This window comes from Notechis scutatus, chromosome 4 (assembly GCF_049901735.1).
Source record: "Notechis scutatus isolate UNSWTSFEM ecotype Mainland chromosome 4, rNotScu1.2, whole genome shotgun sequence".
Classification (NCBI taxonomy): domain Eukaryota; kingdom Metazoa; phylum Chordata; class Lepidosauria; order Squamata; family Elapidae; genus Notechis; species Notechis scutatus.
In genome coordinates, this window is record NC_142012.1 from 9728580 (window position 1) to 9750118 (window position 21539).

The 21539-nt window shown below is 41.3% G+C and overlaps 1 protein-coding gene across 5 annotated transcripts in view; it reads left to right on the forward strand.

Annotated features, from left to right (window-relative positions):
• The window catches only part of SEPTIN11 (septin 11), a 139651-nt gene that overhangs the window by 76207 nt on the left and 41905 nt on the right, over nucleotides 1–21539 (forward strand). For all 5 annotated transcript variants that reach the window (XM_087962743.1, XM_087962745.1, XM_087962744.1 and 2 more), the window contains exons 3-4: nucleotides 7562–7757; nucleotides 16281–16467. In XM_087962743.1, the coding sequence (XP_087818869.1) occupies nucleotides 7562–7757; nucleotides 16281–16467 (383 nt within the window). The remainder of the gene's footprint in view (nucleotides 1–7561; nucleotides 7758–16280; nucleotides 16468–21539) is intronic.

The window sequence follows — 21539 nt, forward strand, 5'->3', positions numbered from 1 at the left end:
CTTCTCTTCTCTTCTCTTCCCTTCCCTTCTCTTCCCTTCCCTTCCCTTCCCTTCCCTTCCCCCCTCGCCTCTTCTTCCTTTCCTTTCCTTCCTTCCTTCCTTCCTTCCTTCCTTCCTTCCTTCCTTCCTTCCTTCCTTCCTTCCTTCCTTCCTTCCTTCCTTCCTTCTATTTGCTGCAAGCTATATAACCAAGTAATTTAGCCTTCTAACTCCTTGGGGTGACTGATAACCGTCTTGAGACCTCGCATTCCTGAAAAACCATTTTTCTGTGCGCAAGAGTGAAATAATTGACCTCTGCCCTTTATTTGGCACAGATGAGCTATTCCCATTTCTGTCCCTTTATCTGATGTCTTGATTTGTTTTTACAGTAAAACTTCGTTTATTTCTTTAGAAAGAGACAATATTGACTGAAGCTTTATGCACTTTAAAACATTTACCCTGTGGAGACAGATTTCATTGTGGAATTTCTCTCTCTCTCTCTCTCTCTCTCTCTCTCTCTCTCTCTCTCTCTCTCTCTCTCTTGCACATCAATGTTGGGGGGGGGCGGGAAATAAGAGAATTGGGCTTAGGGATATTTAAGGTACGCCAGGAAACCTCTGGATATAATGATGTGAAGTTGACAAAAATTAGTTGCCTTTTTTTCCACTGCCATTCCTGTTCTTCGGCCAAATTCAATTTTGGAAACACAACGAGCAAAAGATGAGGAGCGCCTTTCAGTTCAGTGTCATGACAAACAAAAGTTCAAGAGCCAATACAAGTAGTCCTTGACTTATGAGCAGTCACTTAACAACTGGTTGAAGTTATGACAGACCCTCCCAAAGGTACTTACAACCGTTTCTAAAATTCTGATCAGTTAGTCTTCCTATACAGACATGTGACATTTAAGACTATTTGCGATGTCCTGTGCTCATTCTTTTTCTTCTTCTTGTGCCATATCTGTCATCGGATGTTGGCGATCTTATTTTTATCAACAGCTGCACAAAAAAGCGCTGCTGAGTTTTGTCCAAATCGGTCCCTTAGATTTGGAATCCATGATGTTCTTCTTCTGCCTGGACCTCGTCTGCCTTCAATCTTTCTTGGAGGATTAAATGAAGTAGTCCATACTTTTCTGGGTGTTGTATCCCTTGTCCGAAATATTGTAACTTTTGCTTTTTTTATGGTTTTGATGATTTCCCTCGGCTTTCCCTGTGCTCAGGTGACTGCAATTAATATTTTTTTTATCAGTTTCCAGTATTTTGAGCTGGTATCAGGCAAAAAAAAATGCCCATAGGAGTGCACTGCATCGTTTACCGACCCAGGCATTCACATAACAACCATTGTGTTTACTTAATGAATTCTGCAAAACAGTGATAAACTTGGCGCTTTGTTTTTGCTGAAAATCAGGATTTATGTCCATCGTTTTTGGCAAAAATGCCCCATTACAAACAGTGGGTTTACAATTGCTGCGTTCACTTATAATTGCAACAGAAAAGTCATTAAATTCAGATCCGTCTTGTGGGTGACTTGTTTTTCAACTGTCCTGACATATAACGGTAATGGGCAAGCTTCATTATGGTCCTAAATTCTGGACTATGTACTGTATAATTGTTAATAAAACAAAGGAGTTAATTGTAGATTTTAGGAAGAGCCGGCATAGTCATACTCCACTCGGTATCAAAGATGCAGCTGTAGAGACAGTCAACAGTATTAAGTATCTGGGGGTGCAGATAACTAACAATCAGAACTGGTCTCTCCACATATCATCCTTAGTGAAGGGTGCAAGCCAGTATCTGCATTTCCTGCATCAGGTGAGGAGAGCATATCTTTCTCCTCCTGTCCTGGCCACTTTTTATAGAGGCGCGATTGAGAATATTTTAACAAACTGCATCCCTGTTTGGTTTGGTGGTGGCAGCACTTCAGATAGAAAGTCCCTACAGAGAGTGGTGAGGACAGCCGAGAAGATTATAGGAAGTTCACTTCCTGTCATTCAGGATACTGCTTATAAGCACTATGGGCTTAGAGCTTGAAGCATTGTTAAGAGACCCCAGGCACCCACTTTACGGTTGGTTTCTGTTGCTCCCCTCTGGGAGGAGGTTTCGAAGTATCTATAGCAGGGCTACTAGATTCTGTAACAGCGTTGATCCCTGTGCCATCCGTCTGGTAAACTTGCAAGATTCGTTTTTCTCACCATGCACATGTATAAATCACACTAGACTGTTTCTCTGTATCATATAATATATGTGGGTATATGCATATTTATTTATTTATAGTCATGTTTATGTAGTGTAAATTGTACATGCAGACCCCTTTGAGAGCTGTATGCAATGAAATTTCATTTTAATGTATGCCGATTAGTGTACGTTCAAAGTGACAATAAAGTTATTCTGAGTCTAAGTCTATAATCTCCTCCTTAAAAGCTCTCAGCTGGAAAGTTTTAGATCAGTGGACTTAAAGGGGTTTGTCTCGTCTCCGATTTTAATCCAGCCACTCTTGCAACCGACAGTGGTGGTCATAAGCATGGATGAAAGCACCTAGTGTCACATTTTCCCTGTCGTAATTCACAGGAGCAGTAAAAAGCAGCCGAAGAACAGTGGTGTGGCCCCTGGAAATTCTTTGGAAGCTTTTAAATATTTTTGTCTACAGTTTTATAATTAAGTTTTCCTTGTGTAGTTTCTCATCATAACAATCCCTCAAAGTGTCATGCTGTCTACTATTGACCTCACCCCTTTCCTACATTTATACTTATTATCTTGTAAACAATTGGCAAATCAAATAAATAAATAAATAAATTGCAAGGCATATGCACGCAAAGCCATGTCCTGAAATACATGCTTTTTTCCCCTAGGATGTCCTAAAAAAAAAACCTTAGTACCAGCAATTTATTTCATTTCTGGTTTGATCAGAGAGGGGTTGAGATTTATTTTTTTTAATTCTTTAGGGAGAGAGGTCTATTGCTTCTTCAAGAAGTCATAGTTGAACCCTTTCTGGACAAGGTTCTAGAGAAGGCGGTGGGCCTACAGTTGATGAATGTTCTGGATGATGCGTGTCTTTTCCCCTCTCCACCCTGGGTAGACTAGGGCTAGAGAAGGCAGTGAGCCCCCTCCTCTGCTTCTGCTCCCCCCATGGCCTCTGCTCCTTCCTTTTCAGTTGGGAAGGGGACCAAGAAGGGGCACACTCTCCTGAGCAACAAGGAGCGGTCCAGAGCTGGCAGAGGAGTGGGTGGATGGGTGGGCTTAAGAGCCAATCTGAGTGTGTGCCTGCTTGAGAGTTTTTCTGGCTGGCCTATGACACCCCCTTCCCCCTTTGGTTTAATGCAGGGATGGGCTACTACTGGTTCGCCCCAGCTCAGGCGAACCCGTAGTAATTTTATGGCCAGTTCGACAAACCGACAAATCCCACCCCTGCCTGGCCCCACCCGCCCCTCCACATCCCTCAAGTCCCCGCGTGGCCCATTTTGGATCCCAGGTAAATACAGAGCCCATATGGAGACTTGGGGAGGGCGAAAAACAGGTACCCCACAGGCTCCAGAAGGCTGGAAACAGGCCCATTTCTGGCCTCCAGAGGGCCTCTGGAGCCCGGGGAGGCCATTTTCACTCTAAAAGAGCCTCCGGAGCCCGGGGATGGTGAAAATCCCCCCCCCGCCATGGTGCAGGAGGCCGACTAGGCCACGCCCACCCAGCAACTGAGCAGAGAACCCGTTGCTAAAATGTTTGAAGCCCCCCTCTGGTTTAATGTTGTAAAATTTGAAAATTTCAGTTTTGAGTGGCCTCAGATGCCACTTTCTTTTCCAAGTGGCTCTTGGCAGAGGCAGATTCCTGGAGCTGGAGCTGTTCTGCCCTTTGATGGTTTGGTTATGTAGATCAGGGGTCTCCAACCTTGGCAACTTTAAGACTTGTGGACTTCAACTCCCAGAGTTCCTCAGCCAGCAAAGCTCTTTTTTTTTTTTTTGCCAAGGTTGGAGACACCTGATGTAAAGGCCTCCTCTGTCCTGTTCGCAGGAGGACATAACTTTTTCAATAAAATTTACATAATGTAAAAAAAAGAGGGTATCCACATCACCCATCAATTCATATCTTTGTTGTTGTATTGGTTCAGTGGGAAGCCTACTATGAAAAAAGCAGCTGGTTTCCTTTTTCAAAAAACGTGAGTCTTCTTATGCAAAGTCAAGACGAATTGTGGAATGTCGAAGCAAAATGCAAATTGCATTTATTCTTCTGTTGTTCTGCACTCATGATTTTCTTTTAAAACAACCTTGACGTTTTAAACTATTTTTTTCTTGGTAGTTAAACCTAGGTTTGGAATGGAAAGTGTGGAAGAAGAAGGAACTTAAAGAGGCAACTGGAAATGGTCGAAGGAGTAAATATATTGTAGTCCTCAACTTACGATCACAATTCAGCCCAAAATTTCTGCTGCTAAGCGAGACATTTGCTGAGTGAATTTTGCCCCATTTTACAACCTTTCTTGCCACAGTTGCTAAGTGAATCACTGCAGTTAAGTTGGTAACACAGTTGTTAAGTGAATCTGGCTTCCCCCGTTGACTTTGCTTGTCTGAAGGTCGCAAAAGGGGATCACATGACCCCAGGACTCTGCAACCATCATAAATAGGAACCAGTTGTCTAGTGTTCGAATTCTGATCATGTGACCACGGGGATGCTGTAGTGGTCATAAGTATGAAAAACAGTTGTAAGTCACTTTTTAGGGCTATTGTAACTTTGAATGGCCACTAAATGAATGGTTGCAAGTTAAAGACTACCAGAAGTGTGTTTCTTTGCTAGAGACAAAATGGAAAACTGGAACCTGACGTTCTTTCTGATCTGACTTTTATTTAGTCTCATTGTACAATAAATATAGACGAGCCTTTAGTTTTAGGTTTTGTTTTAGTTTACTTTATTGTCATTGTACCTCGTACAATGAAATCAAACACCATCCTCAGTGCACATCATGACCATGAAAATAAACACAAACACACATCCTTCACCCTCCACACATTGAACTGAAAAGCCCTGACACCACACCAACGCTGCACTATACAGCAGAATTCAAAAGAGCTACTGCCCTGGGATAGAAGCTGTTTTTCAGCCTATTTGTCCTTGTTTTTATTATTCTGTACCATCTACCAGATGGTAATATTTCAAAAAAAAAGGGGTGCCCAGGATGAGATGGATCTTTGAGAATGTTTTGAACTTTCTTAAGACAGTGGGAGCTATACAGTTCTTCCAAAGAGGGAAGAGGGCAACCCATGATCTTCTGTGCAATGACGTTAACCCTCTGGAGCGCTTTCCTATCTGCCCCTGTGCAACTGGCAAACCATCCACAGGTGCAGTAGTTTAAGATGCTCTCTCTGGTGCAGCGTAGAAGGTCACCAGCAGTTTTTCATCCAGTTGTTGTTTCCTGAGAAGTCTCAGATAGTATAATCTCTGCTGGGCCCTTTTGACCAGGGCTGCAAGGTGAATACCCCAGGTCAGGTCCTCTTTTATGGTAACACCCAGAAACTTAAAACTGGCCACTTGCTCCACTCGGTCTCCATTGATAAACCTCCAAGGGCGGGTTGTCTGATCTGTTCCTTCTATAATCCACTATAAGATCCTTGGTCTTACTGGTGTTGAGAACCAAGTTATTGTCTTCAATGAATAAGCAACAAGACCAATTCCTGCTCCAAAGATGCATGCAAATTGTTACTTTTTCCTCTTTTCTCATCTGGATTGGCACCATATTGTAAGGAAATTGGGAATATTAATCCTGATCCTTTGGAGCAGTTATACAATCTGGAGAAATATTCTGAACCAAAGTACAAAACTACCATTTTTTAAAATCCACTCTGACATCACAAGTCTAAAACTATCATGTACTCTACTTTCAATTATCATGTACTCTATACTGACTTTCAATTTGAGTTAAATGTGTTTACATGGAAATGATCCAACAAGAACATGTTTGCTTTCTAATCATGTACTTTGCAACAAGAAATACAGTTAATTTTGATTAAATGTCTGTTCCTACCAGATTTCATCCCAAAATTGTAGTTTCTGTCTCTGGTGTTATGTTTTCATGCTAGTAAAGAACAAATTTTTAGCAATTGTATTTGGCAGTAACTTCTGTCTGTAGTTTAACTTGTTAGTCAAAGTGCTTTGCAGTGCCAGAAATACAGTATTTATATACTGCAGGTAATTCTTGACTTACAACCACAATCAGGAGAACCAGAATGTTGGTTGCTAAGAAAGGTCGTTGTTAATTTAATCACATCCGATTTTTGGCCTTTTTTTTGCTACAGTTGTTAAGTGAATTATAGATAAATTCTCTATTTATGACCAGAATTAGGACCAGAATTTCCACGGTTAAACAAGGCAGAAGTGAGCCACACCCTATTTTATGACCTTTTCTGGTTGTTAAGCAAATCATTGCAGCTGTTAAGTGAATCATTAGGTGAATCTGGCTTCCCCATTGTCCCAAAGGTGCTTTTCCAGGAGGCAGTTGGACTTTCTTGTCTTTTTTCTTTCCCTTCTCATCCAAGAAGCTTCTTCAGCTCTGACTGGATGGTGGGGAATGGAAGGATTTTGTTTTTTTTCCTAGCAGACAGCTGGTCATTTGCATCCTTTTAGAGGGTCGTTGAGGCCACTTGGAGGTTTATCTGTGTCCTCAGGGTCACCTGAGTAGTGCAAATGGTTCCTGTAAGTTGCAATTTTTTTCCTCTGGAAATCCCTTCCTACTCCCACCCCATTCAAAGGGAGCTCATCCCAAATTGCATAGCTCAAAGTCTGTGGAGATTCTCAGTCATCCAGGCCATGGTTTTCCCAAAGGTGCTTTTTTTCAAGAGGCAACTGGACTTTCTGGTTTTTATTTTGAAGACGTTTCGCTTCTCATCCAAGAAGCTTCTTCAGCTCTGACTGGATGGTTGGGAATGGAAGGGTTTATATTCCTTGCAGACAGCTGGTCATTTGCATCCTTTTAGAGGGTCGTTGAGGCCACTTGGAGGTTTATCTGTGTCCTCAGGGTCACCTGAGTAGTGCAAATGATTCCTGTAGTCTGCAATTTTTTCTCCTCTGGAAATCCCTTCCTACTCCCACCCCATTCAAAGGGTGTGCATCCCAAATAGCATAGCTAAAAGTCTGTGGAGATTCTCATTCATCCAGGTCATGGTTGTCCCAAAGGTATTTTTTTCTGGACATCCTTATCTAGGGTTTTTTGTTCTCCTGGACTTTCTGGACTTTTTCTGGACTTTACGGACTCCCCCCCCCCCCCAATGGTTTGGGAGTAGGAATGGATTTCCAGGAAAAAATTGCAGGCTACAGGAACCATGAGCACTACTCAGATGACCCTCAGGCTAATTCTGCTGATTGCCAGCAGTTCGAATCTCAACCAGGTTGACTCAACCTTCCATCCTTCCGAGGTGGGTAAAATGAGGACCCAGATTGTTGGGGGACAATAGGCTGACTCTGTAAATAGCTTAGAGAGGGCTAGAAAGCACTTGTGAAGCGGTATATACGTCTAAGTGCTGTTGCTATTCTTGCTATTCTTAAGAGAAAACGTAGAGAAGCAGAAACTTGGGGATTGGCATGTCCTAACCCAGATGTCTCTTTCCCAGGGGAAACCGGCATTGGCAAATCAACCCTCATGGACACGTTGTTCAACACGAAGTTCGAAAGTGACGCTGCCACCCACAAGGAGCCTGGTGTACGGTTGAAAGCAAGGAGTTACGAACTTCAGGAGAGCAACGTCCGTCTCAAGCTGACGATTGTCGATACGGTGGGATTCGGAGACCAGATCAATAAGGATGACAGGTACTTTAAAAGATAATAATGATGGTATCTATTCAGTCATGTCCAGCTCTTGGTGATTCTGTGGCCCAGGTCTCTCCACAGCTTCCGATCTCGCACTACTTCTTTGACCCAAAGGTGCTTTTTTTCAGGAGGTAACTGGACTCTCTTGTTCTTTTTTTTTTTTCCTTTTGAAGACGTTTCGCTTCTCATCCAAGAAGCTTCTTCAGCTCTTGACAGGATAGGTGGAAATGGAAGGATTTGATATTCCTTGCAGACAGCTGGTCATTTGCATCCTTTTAGAGGGACATTGAGGTCACTTGGAAATTTATCTGTGTCCTCAGGGTCACCTGAGTAGTGCTAATGGGTCCTGTAGTCTGCAAATGTTTTTCCACTGGAAATTCCTTCCTACTCCCACCCCATTCAAAGGGTATTTACCCCAAATTGTGTAGTTAAAAGTCTGTAGAGATTCTCAGTCATCCAGGCCATGGTTGTCCCAAAGGTGCTTTTTCAGGAGGTAACTGGACTTTGTTCTTTTTTTCTTTTTGAAGACGTTTCACTTCTCATCCAAGAAGCTTCTTCAGCTCTGACTGGATGGTGAAGAATGGAAGGATTGATATTCCTTGCAGACAGCTAGTCATTTGCATCCTTTTAGAGAGTCCTTGAGGCCACTTGGAGATTTATCTATGTCCTCAGGATCACCCGAGAAGGGCTAAAGGTTCCTATAGTCTGCAGTTTTTTCCTCTGGAAATCCCTTCCTACTCCCACACAATTCCGAGGGTGTTCATCCCAAATTGCACAGCTAAAAGTCTGGAGAGATTCACAGTCATCCAGGTCATGGTTGTCCCAAAGGTGCTTTTTCTAGACTTCCTTATCTAGGGTTTCTTCTTCTGGACTTTTTCCCCCTCTGAATGGTGTGGGAGTAGGAACACTGTACACTATTCACTGATTTAAAGGAGGCCCTTTCCTCCATTATTATTGTTGTTGTTGTTATTGTTGTTGTTATTTTGTGACTTTATTCTTTTTTATATATTCATTCAAAGCACCTGGTGCTTTGACTCTAGTTATTGGAGGAGAACAGAAAAAGAAAGCATTTTTTTTTCTTATTCGTACACAAGTTGTCCTCAACTTACAACCACAGTTGAGTCCAACATTTCTGTTGCTAAGTGTGACATTTGTTAAGTGAGTTTTGTTCCCTTTTACGGCTTTGCTTGCCACAGTTGTTAAGGGAATCACTGCAGTTGTTAAGTTAGTAATACGGTCATTAAGTGAATCTGGCTTTCCCATTGACTTTGCTGGTCAGATGGTCGCAAAAGGGGATCATGTGACCCCAGGACACTGCAACTGTCATAAATATGAGCCAAGCATCTGAATTTTGATCACATGACCATGGGGATGCTGCAATGGTCAAAAGTGTGAAAAACAGTCATAAGTCACCTTTTCAGGGCTGTTGTAACTTTGAACGGTCACTAAATGAAGTGACTAAATGTTTCAAGTATACAGTAAATGTTTTAAGTATACAGGTCATCCTCGACCCACATCTGTAACAGAGCCTGCCCACTGTGGTTGTAAGTCGTGATGGTCATAAAATGGGTCAGCCCACATGATCTTACAACCTACAAACCTCATAGCTTCGATCAGTTGTAAAGCGAGCACTGTGTTTCCCCGAAAGTAAGACCCTGTTTTATATTTATTTGCCACCAAAAAAGGCACCAGGTCTTATTTTGGGGGGATGTTGTCCACTGACTCACCTCACTTGCCTGCATTGCCCCTGGCCATCTTTTTGCTGTCAGAGGCCTTCAGAAACTTCTTCTGCAAGACTTTCCTGAAGGCCTCTGCAGCTGATATCGGAAATCCTTGCCGGCTGCAGAAGAAATGGGCCAACATGGCAGGTGTCAGGGTGTGCGAGGCCTGGCTGCAACTGTCCAAAAGTAAGTAGTAGGGCAGCTCCACGCCCCCCCCCCCACCCTAGCTTAATTTTTATCCGTGCAGCCTGGAGTGAGGCAAGGATCTTAATTAGGGCTTATTTTGGGGGGGGGGGGGTAGGTTTTATATTGGGCACACGTGTTAAAAAAAATCAAGCTAGGGCTTACTTTTGAGGTAGGTCATATTTTTGGGGAAACATGGGACATGTATCAGTTTTCTCCTAAAGGTCCATCGTGAATGCAAGTCAGAATACCTTCTCAAACCTTGCTGATGTTTCTCAACTTCTTCTTCTGTTTATCTCTTTTGACTAATTCTTTTAGTAGGAAGCAGTAGTTCTTCTTTTAACAGTCCTCGAGTTTGGGGAAGACCTTCGTTTTGCTTTGGAGGCCAATAACTGATCTTGAAATGCTATTTTTTTTCCCCATTCTGAGGATTGGAGATTTTAATGAATGCATCAAACTTGGACACCAAGGGACAATCCCTGCCTGCTGGAAGGGATCTTTTGGGAAGCAGCATAGATACTTTCAAGCCAAGAGAAAGGACAGACTGACAGACAGAGAGCCAAAGAGAAAGAGAGATCAGTTGTTCAAAAGGAAAAATACCTTGGCATTTCTTGTCTGCTTTGCATGTGATTTAATTCGGGAAGGGTTTGCAACGAGCTTTCCTTCATCTGTTAAGATCTTCTTTGTTAGAAAGGCACCCTCTGAAGGTGATATAAATAGGCAAGCTGCTATCCCAATATGCCTTGACACAATCGAAGGCTTGTTTCAAATAAACATTAGCCAAAGCTGTCAACCACAGTTAATCATAGTTGCTTAAAACAACAACAACTATGGGGTCCAAAAGCTGCTAATCAAAGATGGCAATTGAATCCTTTATGGAAAAACCTTCAGTTTTTCAAGAAGGTATATTGGCTAATTGCGTCAATTCTAGAAGGCAGTAAGGCTGCTTTGGATGTGATATATATTGTCCCTGAGCCATGGTGGCTCAGTAGTTAGAGTGCAGTACTGCAGGCTAAATCTGCTGACTGCTAGCAGTTCGATCCAGCTCAAGGTTGACTCAGCCTTCCATCCTTCTGAGGTCGGTAAAATGAGGACCCAGATTATTGGGGACAACAGGCTGACTCTGTAAAGAGCTTAGAGAGGGCTGGAAAGCACTGTGAAGTGGTATATAAGTCTACGTCCTGTTGCCATTGCTATCTCTTGTTGGGGAGGGGAAGGGTAAGTAGCAGGAAGGTTCGTTAGAGGTAGTCCTTAACTTACAACCACAATCGAACCCCACCTTTTGTTGCTAAGCGAGACAGTTGTTAAATGAATTTTGCCCCATTTTACAACCTTTCTTGCCACCGCTGTTAACCGGATCATGCAGTTGTTAAGTTAGTCACATGGTTGTTAAGTGAATCTGGCTTCCCTGTTGACTTTGCTTGTCAGAAGGCCACAAAAAGGGATCACATGACCCCCGGATACTGCGACTGTCATAAATATGAGACAGTAGCCAGGTGTCCAAATTTTGATCACGTGACCATGGGGATGCTGCATCAGTCATAGATATGTAAAATGGTCATAAGTCACCTTTTACAGTGCTGTTGTAACTTTGAACGGTCACTAAATGAACTATTGTAAGTCGAAGACTACCTTCATAGAGAGAATGACACCTAAGACACATCCCTTACTCTCAACCTGACCACAATTAAGCCAGGTCTCAGTGACTGCCAACTAACAGACTGTTGCAAAACCAGTTTAGGTTTAAACTGGCAAAAATAAAATACTCATTTTAAGCAATGGTGATAATTTAAGTTATCTTTTTGGGGGGATATCTTGTAACTTTGAACAGTCACTAAGCGATCATTTATAAACCAAGGAGTGTTGTGGTTAGCCGGCAGTAGGTGTGGATGGCTGAGGAGAGCGAGGACTCATTATGGTGAGGGGCCAGGACCATTAGGGAGTGGTGCCTTCAGAGATTGTGGGGGCTGGCAGCAGCGATGAGGAGGTTCCCGAGGAGCCTGTGCCAAGTGCGCGCAGGGCTGCTCACAGGAGAGAACAGTTACAACAGCACAGGCGACTTAGGAATAAGGCTGCAAGGTAATGGCCCCTCCTTCAAGAAGATAAAAGCCAGCTGTGAATCGGACGTTCTTTGCAGGAAGCAAAGACGTTTTGAAACTCTAGCCTCGTGGACACTGCAGTATCTTAAGTTGGTATTTGAAGACTCTTGTGTTGTAAAATATCTCTAGGTAACCTGATCTGTTATTCTTGGCAGCTTCGCACAGTTTTGGCAAGGTTTGTGCTTATCAAAGTTAATTAGTTTGCAGCAGCCTTTTAACCGGGGATTTGTAAGAATCATTAAAAGGTTTCTGTTCCCTTTGGTTCGTGTTTGTCTTCTTGGAAAAGGGTTTGGGTCAGAACAAGGAGTACTTGTACCATTCTTCTCAAAGAAGTGAGGTTTGTGGGCTGCCAAAGGAAGATTGGGACTTCCTGCCATCCTTCTTCCGTCTCTGATAAAAGGGTCTTGTGTAGATTATATTTAATGAACAGTGAATAAGATTTGCAGTGCAATAGTTACCCAGCTAGATAAGCAAGTTCGTTCCACATATGGTGAGCTGGAACCATTTTTTAAAAAATTGTTTTCATGTGTCCAGTGACCCACAATTTGAAATCTCTTACTTTGCTTGTCTTTATACTAGACCATTCTGGTGTAAAGAAAAAGATTATTTCCACACAAACACACTGTGGGAAAAACCTGTGAATTCTCGCTTTGTTTCACATGGATTTGAAAGTTTATAGATTACTTAAAACGTTGGGTGGGTGAGTTGATTTTAGCTAACAGCCGGGCTATTTTGACCATTCTGTCTTGATTTTTCCTAAATAGGGAATAATCTTTCACAAGGAATTCATGGAATGTGTGGTTTGGGGGAGAGAGAGAAAAAGAAATTCAAGATGCGTCATTTTAAGACCGTGGAAACATAGAATGGGAAACTGATGAGTGGAAGATCTTTCTCTGGGTGTATATGTGTATAAAATAGCATGGGTGACCCTTAACACATCCTGCCTTTATAGTTTCATTCCTCTGTGAAATTTAGCATTCTTTCTTTTTCTGCCATCGGCTTACCATGTTTCTCCAATACACACATACTTTGGAATAAGGAATACTATGTGAGCAAATCAGCTTTTTCATTATAATTACATTGAATACTGGATCATGTAATAATCGCTGGATTTCATTGGATCCTGGGTTCACACAGTATCTGCTGTTGTCTGTTGTCTAGTTGCTTTCACAAGAACCTTCTATGCCCATGATCACACTTTCTATCAGGCTCTCTGAGAGTCTGGAAAGAGTGCAGAAAGGAGGCTGAAGGCTAAAACCTAGGAAGAATGGTTGCAGGAATTGGGTATGTCTTGTAAAAAGAAGGACTAGGGGAGATAGGACAGCAGTGTTCCAATATTTGAGGGGCTGCCGCAAAGAAGAGCGAGTCAGGTTATTCTCCAAAGCACCAGAAGGCAGGACAAGAAGCCATGGATGGAAACTAATCAAGGAGAGAAGCAACCTAGAATTAAAGAGAAACTTCCTAACAGTGAGGACAATCAACCAGTGGAACAGTTTGCCTTCAGAAGTTGTGGGCACTCCGAGATCTAGCCATGATTTTAAAGTTCCTCGCGCATCAAGAAGGTCTTTGTATTTTATCATTTTATTAAGATCTAGATTGTTTCGATGTATCATCGCCTCCATCGTTGAGATCCAAATTGGGATTTTTAAGTAATGTTTTTTTAAAAATTTTGTTCCAATTAGCCAATAAGGAATCTCTAATTATATGCCTGTGGAAATACTTCTGCTTAATTTTGCCAGTGTCCCATAAAAATGCATGCCATCCCCTCTGTAAATCATGGCCTGAAAATAAGATCCTTTTATTCGACAGATTTACCCACTTTTTCAACCAGAGTAAGGAGGCTGCACTACAATATAATTCCCAATTTGGGAGTGCCATACCTCCCCTGCTCTTCATGTGACTCTGGGACACTGCAACCGTCATAAATATGGGCCAGTTGCTAAACGTCTGAATTTTGATCATGTAACCACAAAAATGCTATAATGGTTGTAAGTATGAAAAACGGGCATACGTTGCTTTTTTCAGTGATCTTGTAAATTTGAATGGTCACTAAAGGAAACTGTTGTAAATCAAGAACTACCTGTATAGTTGCTGCAGGAGCAAGGTGGATTTATAGTTGCTGCAGGAGCAAGATGGATTTGAATGGGTGAGTTGGGCCTAATGTCCAGAATAGGTTAAGCTCTTCCAAGCCAATGAGTTGACTGAGGCTATGGAAGATCTGACTTTGGACTGTGGATAGGGCAGTGTCCAAAATTGTTGCTTATTCAGATTTAAATATTTCTAACCACAAGATGAGGTCCAAGAAGGAACAACCCAGCCACATGGATTTATTCCCCTGTTTTGTGCTGTGTCAGCTTCTATTATAATTTGGTCTGCGTTCTATAAAACCTTCCTTATCTTCAAACTTGGAATTCGCTATAAGCCCTCTTCGTTCCCTCAGTGTAAAGTTTCTTCCTTGTTTAATGCTGATGTGAGGGAGATTGGGAACAGCTGTCAGAAGATGCTGGCAGTTTTTTTTTTATTATTATTATTCAAATTCCAACGAGATGCCCTGATAAACAGACCCTGAATCAGAGCATCCTGCAGCTCATTAGGAGCTCTTTAGATACATAGAGTTCACCCTCAGTTGAAGAGCCGGCTGTCGCCCCCCCAAAAAAAAAGTTCATGAAAAAGAATAGTTCACTGCCTCCTTAAGTATACAAACGTGCTCACGAACTGTGTAAAAAGTTGTTCAGAAGCAGCACAATGCTAGATATGGGAGATGACCAGACTGGGCCAGAGGGAGGTATCAAACGCACCATTAGTTTGGAATCTCTGCACCTCCATAAGAGGCCTAAATCCAGCCCTCCTTAATGTCTTTTTGACTCTTTTTCCGGTGCCAGTTTGCCTTGGATCATTAGTAGTTCAGATTCTTATGTATCGCTACCATGAAATAAACTTGTAGCACTCTTGAACTCTATCCTCTAATCCTTGCCTAGCACTTCCACAGCCCGGTTCGCAATAGGCTGCAGCCTGGCACTGGGCTATGGCCCAAAGGTTGGGTACCCTTGTTCTCTCCTATCCCAATTTTTAATTGATAATTGGGTACCCCTTTTCTAGCCTAATCAATTTTTAATTGATTAATTTTAATAATTACATTTCTAAGTGCTTAATAAACATGTTGTCTGGGTATTTAATTTGTTTAACAATATTAATCTTAATCTCCACCCCTTTTTTTCCAACCACTGGTAGAATAAATTCCATGTTTGATAGTATTCTGTGTCTTCTTTCTGCTTAATTTTCAATGTCCATCTATCTATTTCTGCACAGTCTAGTAGTATCTTCTTAATTAACTTTTCATCTCGCAGGGTTTCTTCATTTTTCCAATGTTGTGTGAATATAATTCTCGCTGCTGTTACAACATGTAATATTAAACACATACTTATCTAATTTTTCTGATATTATACCTAATAAAAACAATTCAGGTTTAAAATCTACAGGTTTCCCTATCATCCTTTCTAGCCACCTGTGTATCTTTGCCCAACATTTTTTTGTTTTATCACAAATCCACCACATATGATAAAATGTGTCCGTCTTTTGATTACATGTCCAGCATTTGCTAGACATATTTTTTAAACATTTTAGCTAACTTAGCAGGTGGTAAACGCCATCTATAAAACATTTTATATAAATTTTCTTTATAAGAAGTTGCCATTGTTACCTATCCTGGATTCTTTTGAACTCTATCCTGGTTTCTGACTTCTTGTACCTGACATTAAGATGATACCACCTGTTGTTGAGCAACTATGATTAGCATAATATGTAAATCATATTTAAATGTCACATGATTCGCATAATATGTAGATCATATTTAAATGTCGTCCCCATGTGGGATGCTCGGAGTCATGAATACAAGTAACCCTCTATTTCAAACTGTAATGGAAAGTATCCATTATGGTCATGACAATTGTAAATTGCATTGTCACATGACCAGATCACATTTTTACAGCTTGATGGCAGTTGTTAAGCGAATACCACAGATGTTAAAAGGAACCAATTGTTCACTATGGGGCAGTTTTGCCAAAAATAAATGCCAGTTTTCAGCAAAAAAAACCATTATAAAATGGGATATTGCAGATGGCTATAAATATAGGCCAGTTAGCCAAGTGCCCAAAATGCCATCACGTGATTGGTACAGTGGTGGCCATTGGAACTTTGGACCAGGTCATAAGTACCCCTGAGGAGGTCCGTCATAATTTTGAATGGTTGCTAAGTGACCAGATGTAAGTTGAGAACCACGTGTGTACAATTTGAGCAAACTGGGCCAGCTTGCCATCCTTCTGATCTGTTTGCTATAGTTATTCAAGATGGATGGGTAGTAGAGGAGGTTGAATCCAATTCAACACCTTTTATAATCCTAAATCATGAGGAGTAAATAATTCTACTTTTAACTTTGCTGCAGTCAAACCCCACCTGTTTGTTGAAAGTCTGTTAACAATGGCAATTGTTCCCGATCTGAATGTGAATTCTTTTTGTTTCAGCTACAAGCCCATTGTGGAATACATAGATGCTCAATTCGAGGCCTACTTGCAGGAAGAGCTGAAGATCAAGCGATCCCTGTTTAATTATCACGACACCAGGATCCACGCCTGCTTATATTTCATTGCCCCGACTGGGCACTCACTGAAATCCCTTGATCTGGTCACCATGAAGAAGCTGGACAGCAAGGTACTGTTCTCCTGGATGAGATAGGATCTCAGTTCTTATTTTATCATCACATTGTTATCTAGATCAGGGGTCTCCCACCTTGGCAACTTTAAGACTTGTGGACTTCAACTCCCAGAGAATTCAGCCAGTGAAGCTGAGGAACTGGGAGTTGAAGTCCACAAGTCTTAAAGTTGCCAAGGGAAGATCCTTGTTTTTCTGAAATGGGGATGGAAATTGGAAGGTGAGGCAGAATCTGAGATTCATTTTTTGAGGAGGGGGTGAGCCAGTGCCTCCTTAAAAGGTAAAGGGACATGCCCTTCTCTCAAGGATGAATTAACCATCGCCAGAAACCACATGTCCCCTGTCAGGCAGCCTTAACTATCTAGGAAAGGTGTGTATCTAAGAAGCAGGGGAAGTCATGAAGACCCTGTCCATTTTCTCAGGTTCAAACTATTTCCAGATAAAAGAGTGAGACATTCCCACTGAACCTGTACTAAGGATGATGTCTGACTAGGATTGAATTCTACACTTAGGCAAGAAAAACCAAAAGTACACATATAGACTGGGTGAAATCAGGCTCAATAGCAGTAACTGTGAGAGGGATCTTGGAGTCTTAGTGGACAACCAGCTAAATATGAGCCAGCAGTGTGCAGCAGCAGCCAAAAAAGCTAATGCAATCCTAAATTGCATTAACAGAGAGATACAATTGAGATCAAGTGAGGTACTAATACCATTCTATAAAGCCCTAGTAAGACCACACCTAGAATACTGAATCCAGTTTTGGTCACCACACTATAAAAAAGATGTTGAGACTCTAGAAAAAAATACATTAGAAGAGCAACCAGGATGATTAGGGGACTGGAGACTAAAACATATGAAGAACGGTTGCAGGAACTGGGCATGGCTAGTCTAGTGAAGAGAAGGACCAGGGGAGACATGATAGCAGTCTTCCAATATCTGAGGGGCTGCCACAGAGAAGAAGGGGTCAAGCTGTTTTCTAAAGCACCTGTAGACCAGACAAGGAATAATGGATGGAAACTGAACAAGGAGAGATTTAACCTGGAGATAAGGAGAAACTTTCTGACAGTGAGAGCAATCAACCAATGGAACAGAAGTTGCCCTCGGAAGTCACCTGTAATCAATCAAGGAATCAATTATTAACCAATCCATCATCCTCCACTTAGAGACAAACAACCTACTCTCTAATAAACAATTTGGTTTCAGAAAAAAACTATCCTGTAATCTGCAACTCTTACACTGCAAAAACATATGGACGACACAACTCAATCAGGGCAAAGCAATAGACACAATCTACATAGACTTCTGTAAAGCCTTTGATTCAGTGGTACACGACAAACTACTCCTAAAACTAAAATCTTATGGTAAAATCTTATGGAAACCATCTTGGTTTCCTTCTTTCTCTCTCTTTTTTAAATTTCTCTCTAAATGACATATTGGAAGAAAAAAAAGGGGGGGGGTATTTTTTCTTCCCTCCCAGATTCCTGAATGTTCACCTCAGCTTTTTGCAAACAGCAGGCAAAAGCAATTACTTCTTCACACAACATTTAAATTATGGAATTCTCAGCATATAAAATTTGGTTCCAAAAGGTGTGGTGGATGTTTTTTTTTAAAGTATTAAAAAAGTCACGAAATATAGGGGAACATTCTTTTTATGCTTTCTCTGGGAGGAAAAAACTCTGAAAAGAAAGTTCATAAATTTGGGGGGGAGAATCCAAATAAATATCACCCACATTCTCTCCATACAAGTTTATGTAATGTAAAGCAGGGGTCTCCAACCTTGGTAACGTTAAGCCTGGAGGACTTCAACTCCCAGAATTCCCCAGCCAGTTGGGGAATTTTGGGAGTTGAAGTCCTCCAGGCTTAACGTTACCAAGGTTGGAGACCCCTGATGTAAAGGACTTATCTAAGTACTGTTTAATTTCTTATTATGTTCCACCACCTGTTTAATGACATTCTATTTAGATTACTTTCCCCGATGTGGCAACTTTAAGAAGTGTGGGCTTCAACATGGCTAGCTGGGGAATTCTGGGAGTTGAAGTCCACACATCTTAAGGTTACCAAAGTTGAAAAACATTAGTTTTAGATAGAAGGAACTTTATATCCTCTGTTCTTCATTTAGCTTCTTTTGTAGTCTTTCTTTCACTTCAACAAATAATATAGGTTGTAACGTCTGACACCCACTGTGAAATTTTTATAAGAGAATATAATAAGGCAGAGTTCTCCAACTTTGGGGCTGATAGGCCATCCAAGAACTTGAGACTACGATCAACAATTACATTTGGAATTTGATTAATAATTACCTGTGAAATTTTAAGAACGTTTGCAAACATTGAGGGGGGGAAAAGAGGGGACAATTTGGCAGTAGTTGAGAGCTAGCCATTGACAAATTATCCATTTATTGTCTCTCTTCGAGCCACATATGGATGACAAACATACAGTTCTTGATGATGGAGGGGGAAAAATGGCAAAACATGAATTATGACATCACAACACGAAGTTTCTTACTTGTTTCCTGGCACTGGATGCCAATCCCAAGCTGTGTCATTGTGAGAGGTGTTTGTTTATTTGCCACCCTGCAGGTGCTTGTGTTCCCAAAGGTATTCTTCAAAATAAAAAAAATGATCCTGGCAACTGGACTGACGCTTTAATTTACAAAAAATAATTTCTGAAATATATTAAAGGCCAGGGGAGGCTTAGCACCTGATAGACCTGAAGAAAAATGTTCCAAAGTGCAATGTTGCTTTCTACCAACATCCTCAGAATTATAATTAAAAGGTGCATCATGTCACATCAATATATTTTTATTTATTTATTCAATTCATACAGCTGCCCACCTCAAGTGAGTCTGGGAGGCAAAACATCCTGTGTTTAATTTGGAAAAGCAACACAGATTCAAATGGGATGTGCTGCCAAGTTGTAATGGCTTCAATTTCCCAGCAAGTATGTGTTGATTATATTTGGAAATTACTTTATGAGATGAGCAGCATGCCAAAATCTTTTTTTTTTTAAATTATTTGTTTGGATTTAGTAATTAGTTGAACAAGCTTGCACAAAATCTCAGTTTGTGTCCTTTGGAGTGGTTATAAGAAACAAAGTGGAAACTTTTCTTCTCTTGTTGATTTCTGATGTGGAAACACAGGCAAGAAGTGATTAGTATTTCCTGTGCTTTGTGGGGGGGAAAACTTAAACTTAGCATATGAACCTTGATGCAATTGAACAATTCTTGGAATTTACTTTCACAGCGATTCTTATCTCCTTCCTTTAAAATGGTTGCTAATAGTTTATAAGGCATATAATATTTCCTGTATAAAGCATATGCTATAGAGAGAGGAAATAGGAAATTGTGTTATTCTACTTACTTTATATGCAGCTGTCTTCTATATACGTAGTCCTTGATTTATGGCCACAATTGAGTCCAACATTTGTGTTGCTAAGCAGGACATTTATTAAGCGAGTCTTGCCCCCATATTTCTTGCTACATTTGTGAAATGAATCACTGCTGTTGTTAAGTTAGTAACACAGTTGTTAAATGAATCTGGCTTCCCCATTGACTTTGCTTGACCTTGGGGGACATAGCAACGGTCATAAGTATGAACCAGTTGCCAAGCACCTGAGTTTTAATCACATGACCATGGGGATGCTGCAGTGGTGCAAAATGCAAATTAGTGGACCTTATTTGCTGCCATTATTTGGAATTTTTAGAATAAATGACTAGGCTGGAAATGAGTGGTTTGTTCAATCTGAATAGTGTTAAAAATTTAAAGTGTGTCTGATAGGATCCTAGTTCATTTTATAATGCAAATTGCATCATCCAAATTTGACAGCTTAACTAGGAATTAAATAAATATTGACGCAAATACATTTAAGAACATAAAACTCTACCAAAAGCCTTATGGGGTTAAGTCTAATATCAGTCTAGTTCAGCAATCTTTATTATAAAATAATCAGAGGGCTATAATAAGGAAACTCACAAACAGGATGAGATGGTATTAATCCTTTTGATAAGCAAATCCTTGAATTAATATACCATACAACCTCTAAAATTAGTAACTTTGCTCAGTTTTTTTGGCTTAGATGGTCTAACCGCCTACAAGGAAGATGTGAATTTTGTTCTAATAGTGTTCTGATATTGTTAATATTTTCTGTTCCTTGTTTTTCCTAAGTGGATTGTTATATTGGTTTTGTTCTGTGTTTTTACGTGAGCCATTAAGAGCCATTAGGAGTCTGGCAGTATACAAATTTAACCAAACAGTTTAACCCAGGGGTCAACAACCTTTTGGACCTCAGGGACCACCAAACTCATAATTTTAAATCCCGTGGACCAGAGACCCTGGGAAAATAAAAATAAAAAGTCTGTAGGAAAATTCCCCACCCCGTTTTCCTACCGATCGATCATTCTTTATTTGGGACCGCAGCAGAGGTGGTATTCCACAGGTTCTCACCAAATTTGGGGAACCAGTAGTGGAAATTTTGAGTAGTTCGGAGAACCGGCAAATCCCACCTCTGACTGGAGATTTTACAGTATCCTTACCATGCAATGCCCACCAAGCCACACCTATAGAACCAGTAGTAAAAAAAATTTGAATCCCACCACTGGATCGCAGGATACCGTCTCCAGCTCCATTCTCAGGGAAAAGAGAGAGAGACTTTTGGCTTCGTGCAAGGAAAGTAGCAGAAGCAGCAGAAGTCTTTCTTTCTCTCCCCCAAACTCCGCCAGAAATGAGTTTTTGTGAGACTTGTGCAGCCTCTTGGAGCAGGATGCCTTGCAGGGTCCCAAATACTCATTTCTGGTGGAGTTTGGGAGAGAAAGAAAGACTTTTGCTGCTTTCCCTGCATGCAGCCAAAAGCAGAAGAAGAAAGAAACGGAAAGAAGCAGCCCGGTGGCCAGGCGAGGCATGTGGGGCAAGTTCCCCACCACCCGCCCTTTCCCCCCTCCCTTCACTACCTCATGTTGTTCGCAATGCATGCGATGCAAGCCTTGTGTTCCCACGGGCCATGTGGGGGGGCGCAGCCTTGTGTTCCCACACAGCCTGGATTAATTGCTTTGGGGGTGACATTTCTCTGCAGACCAC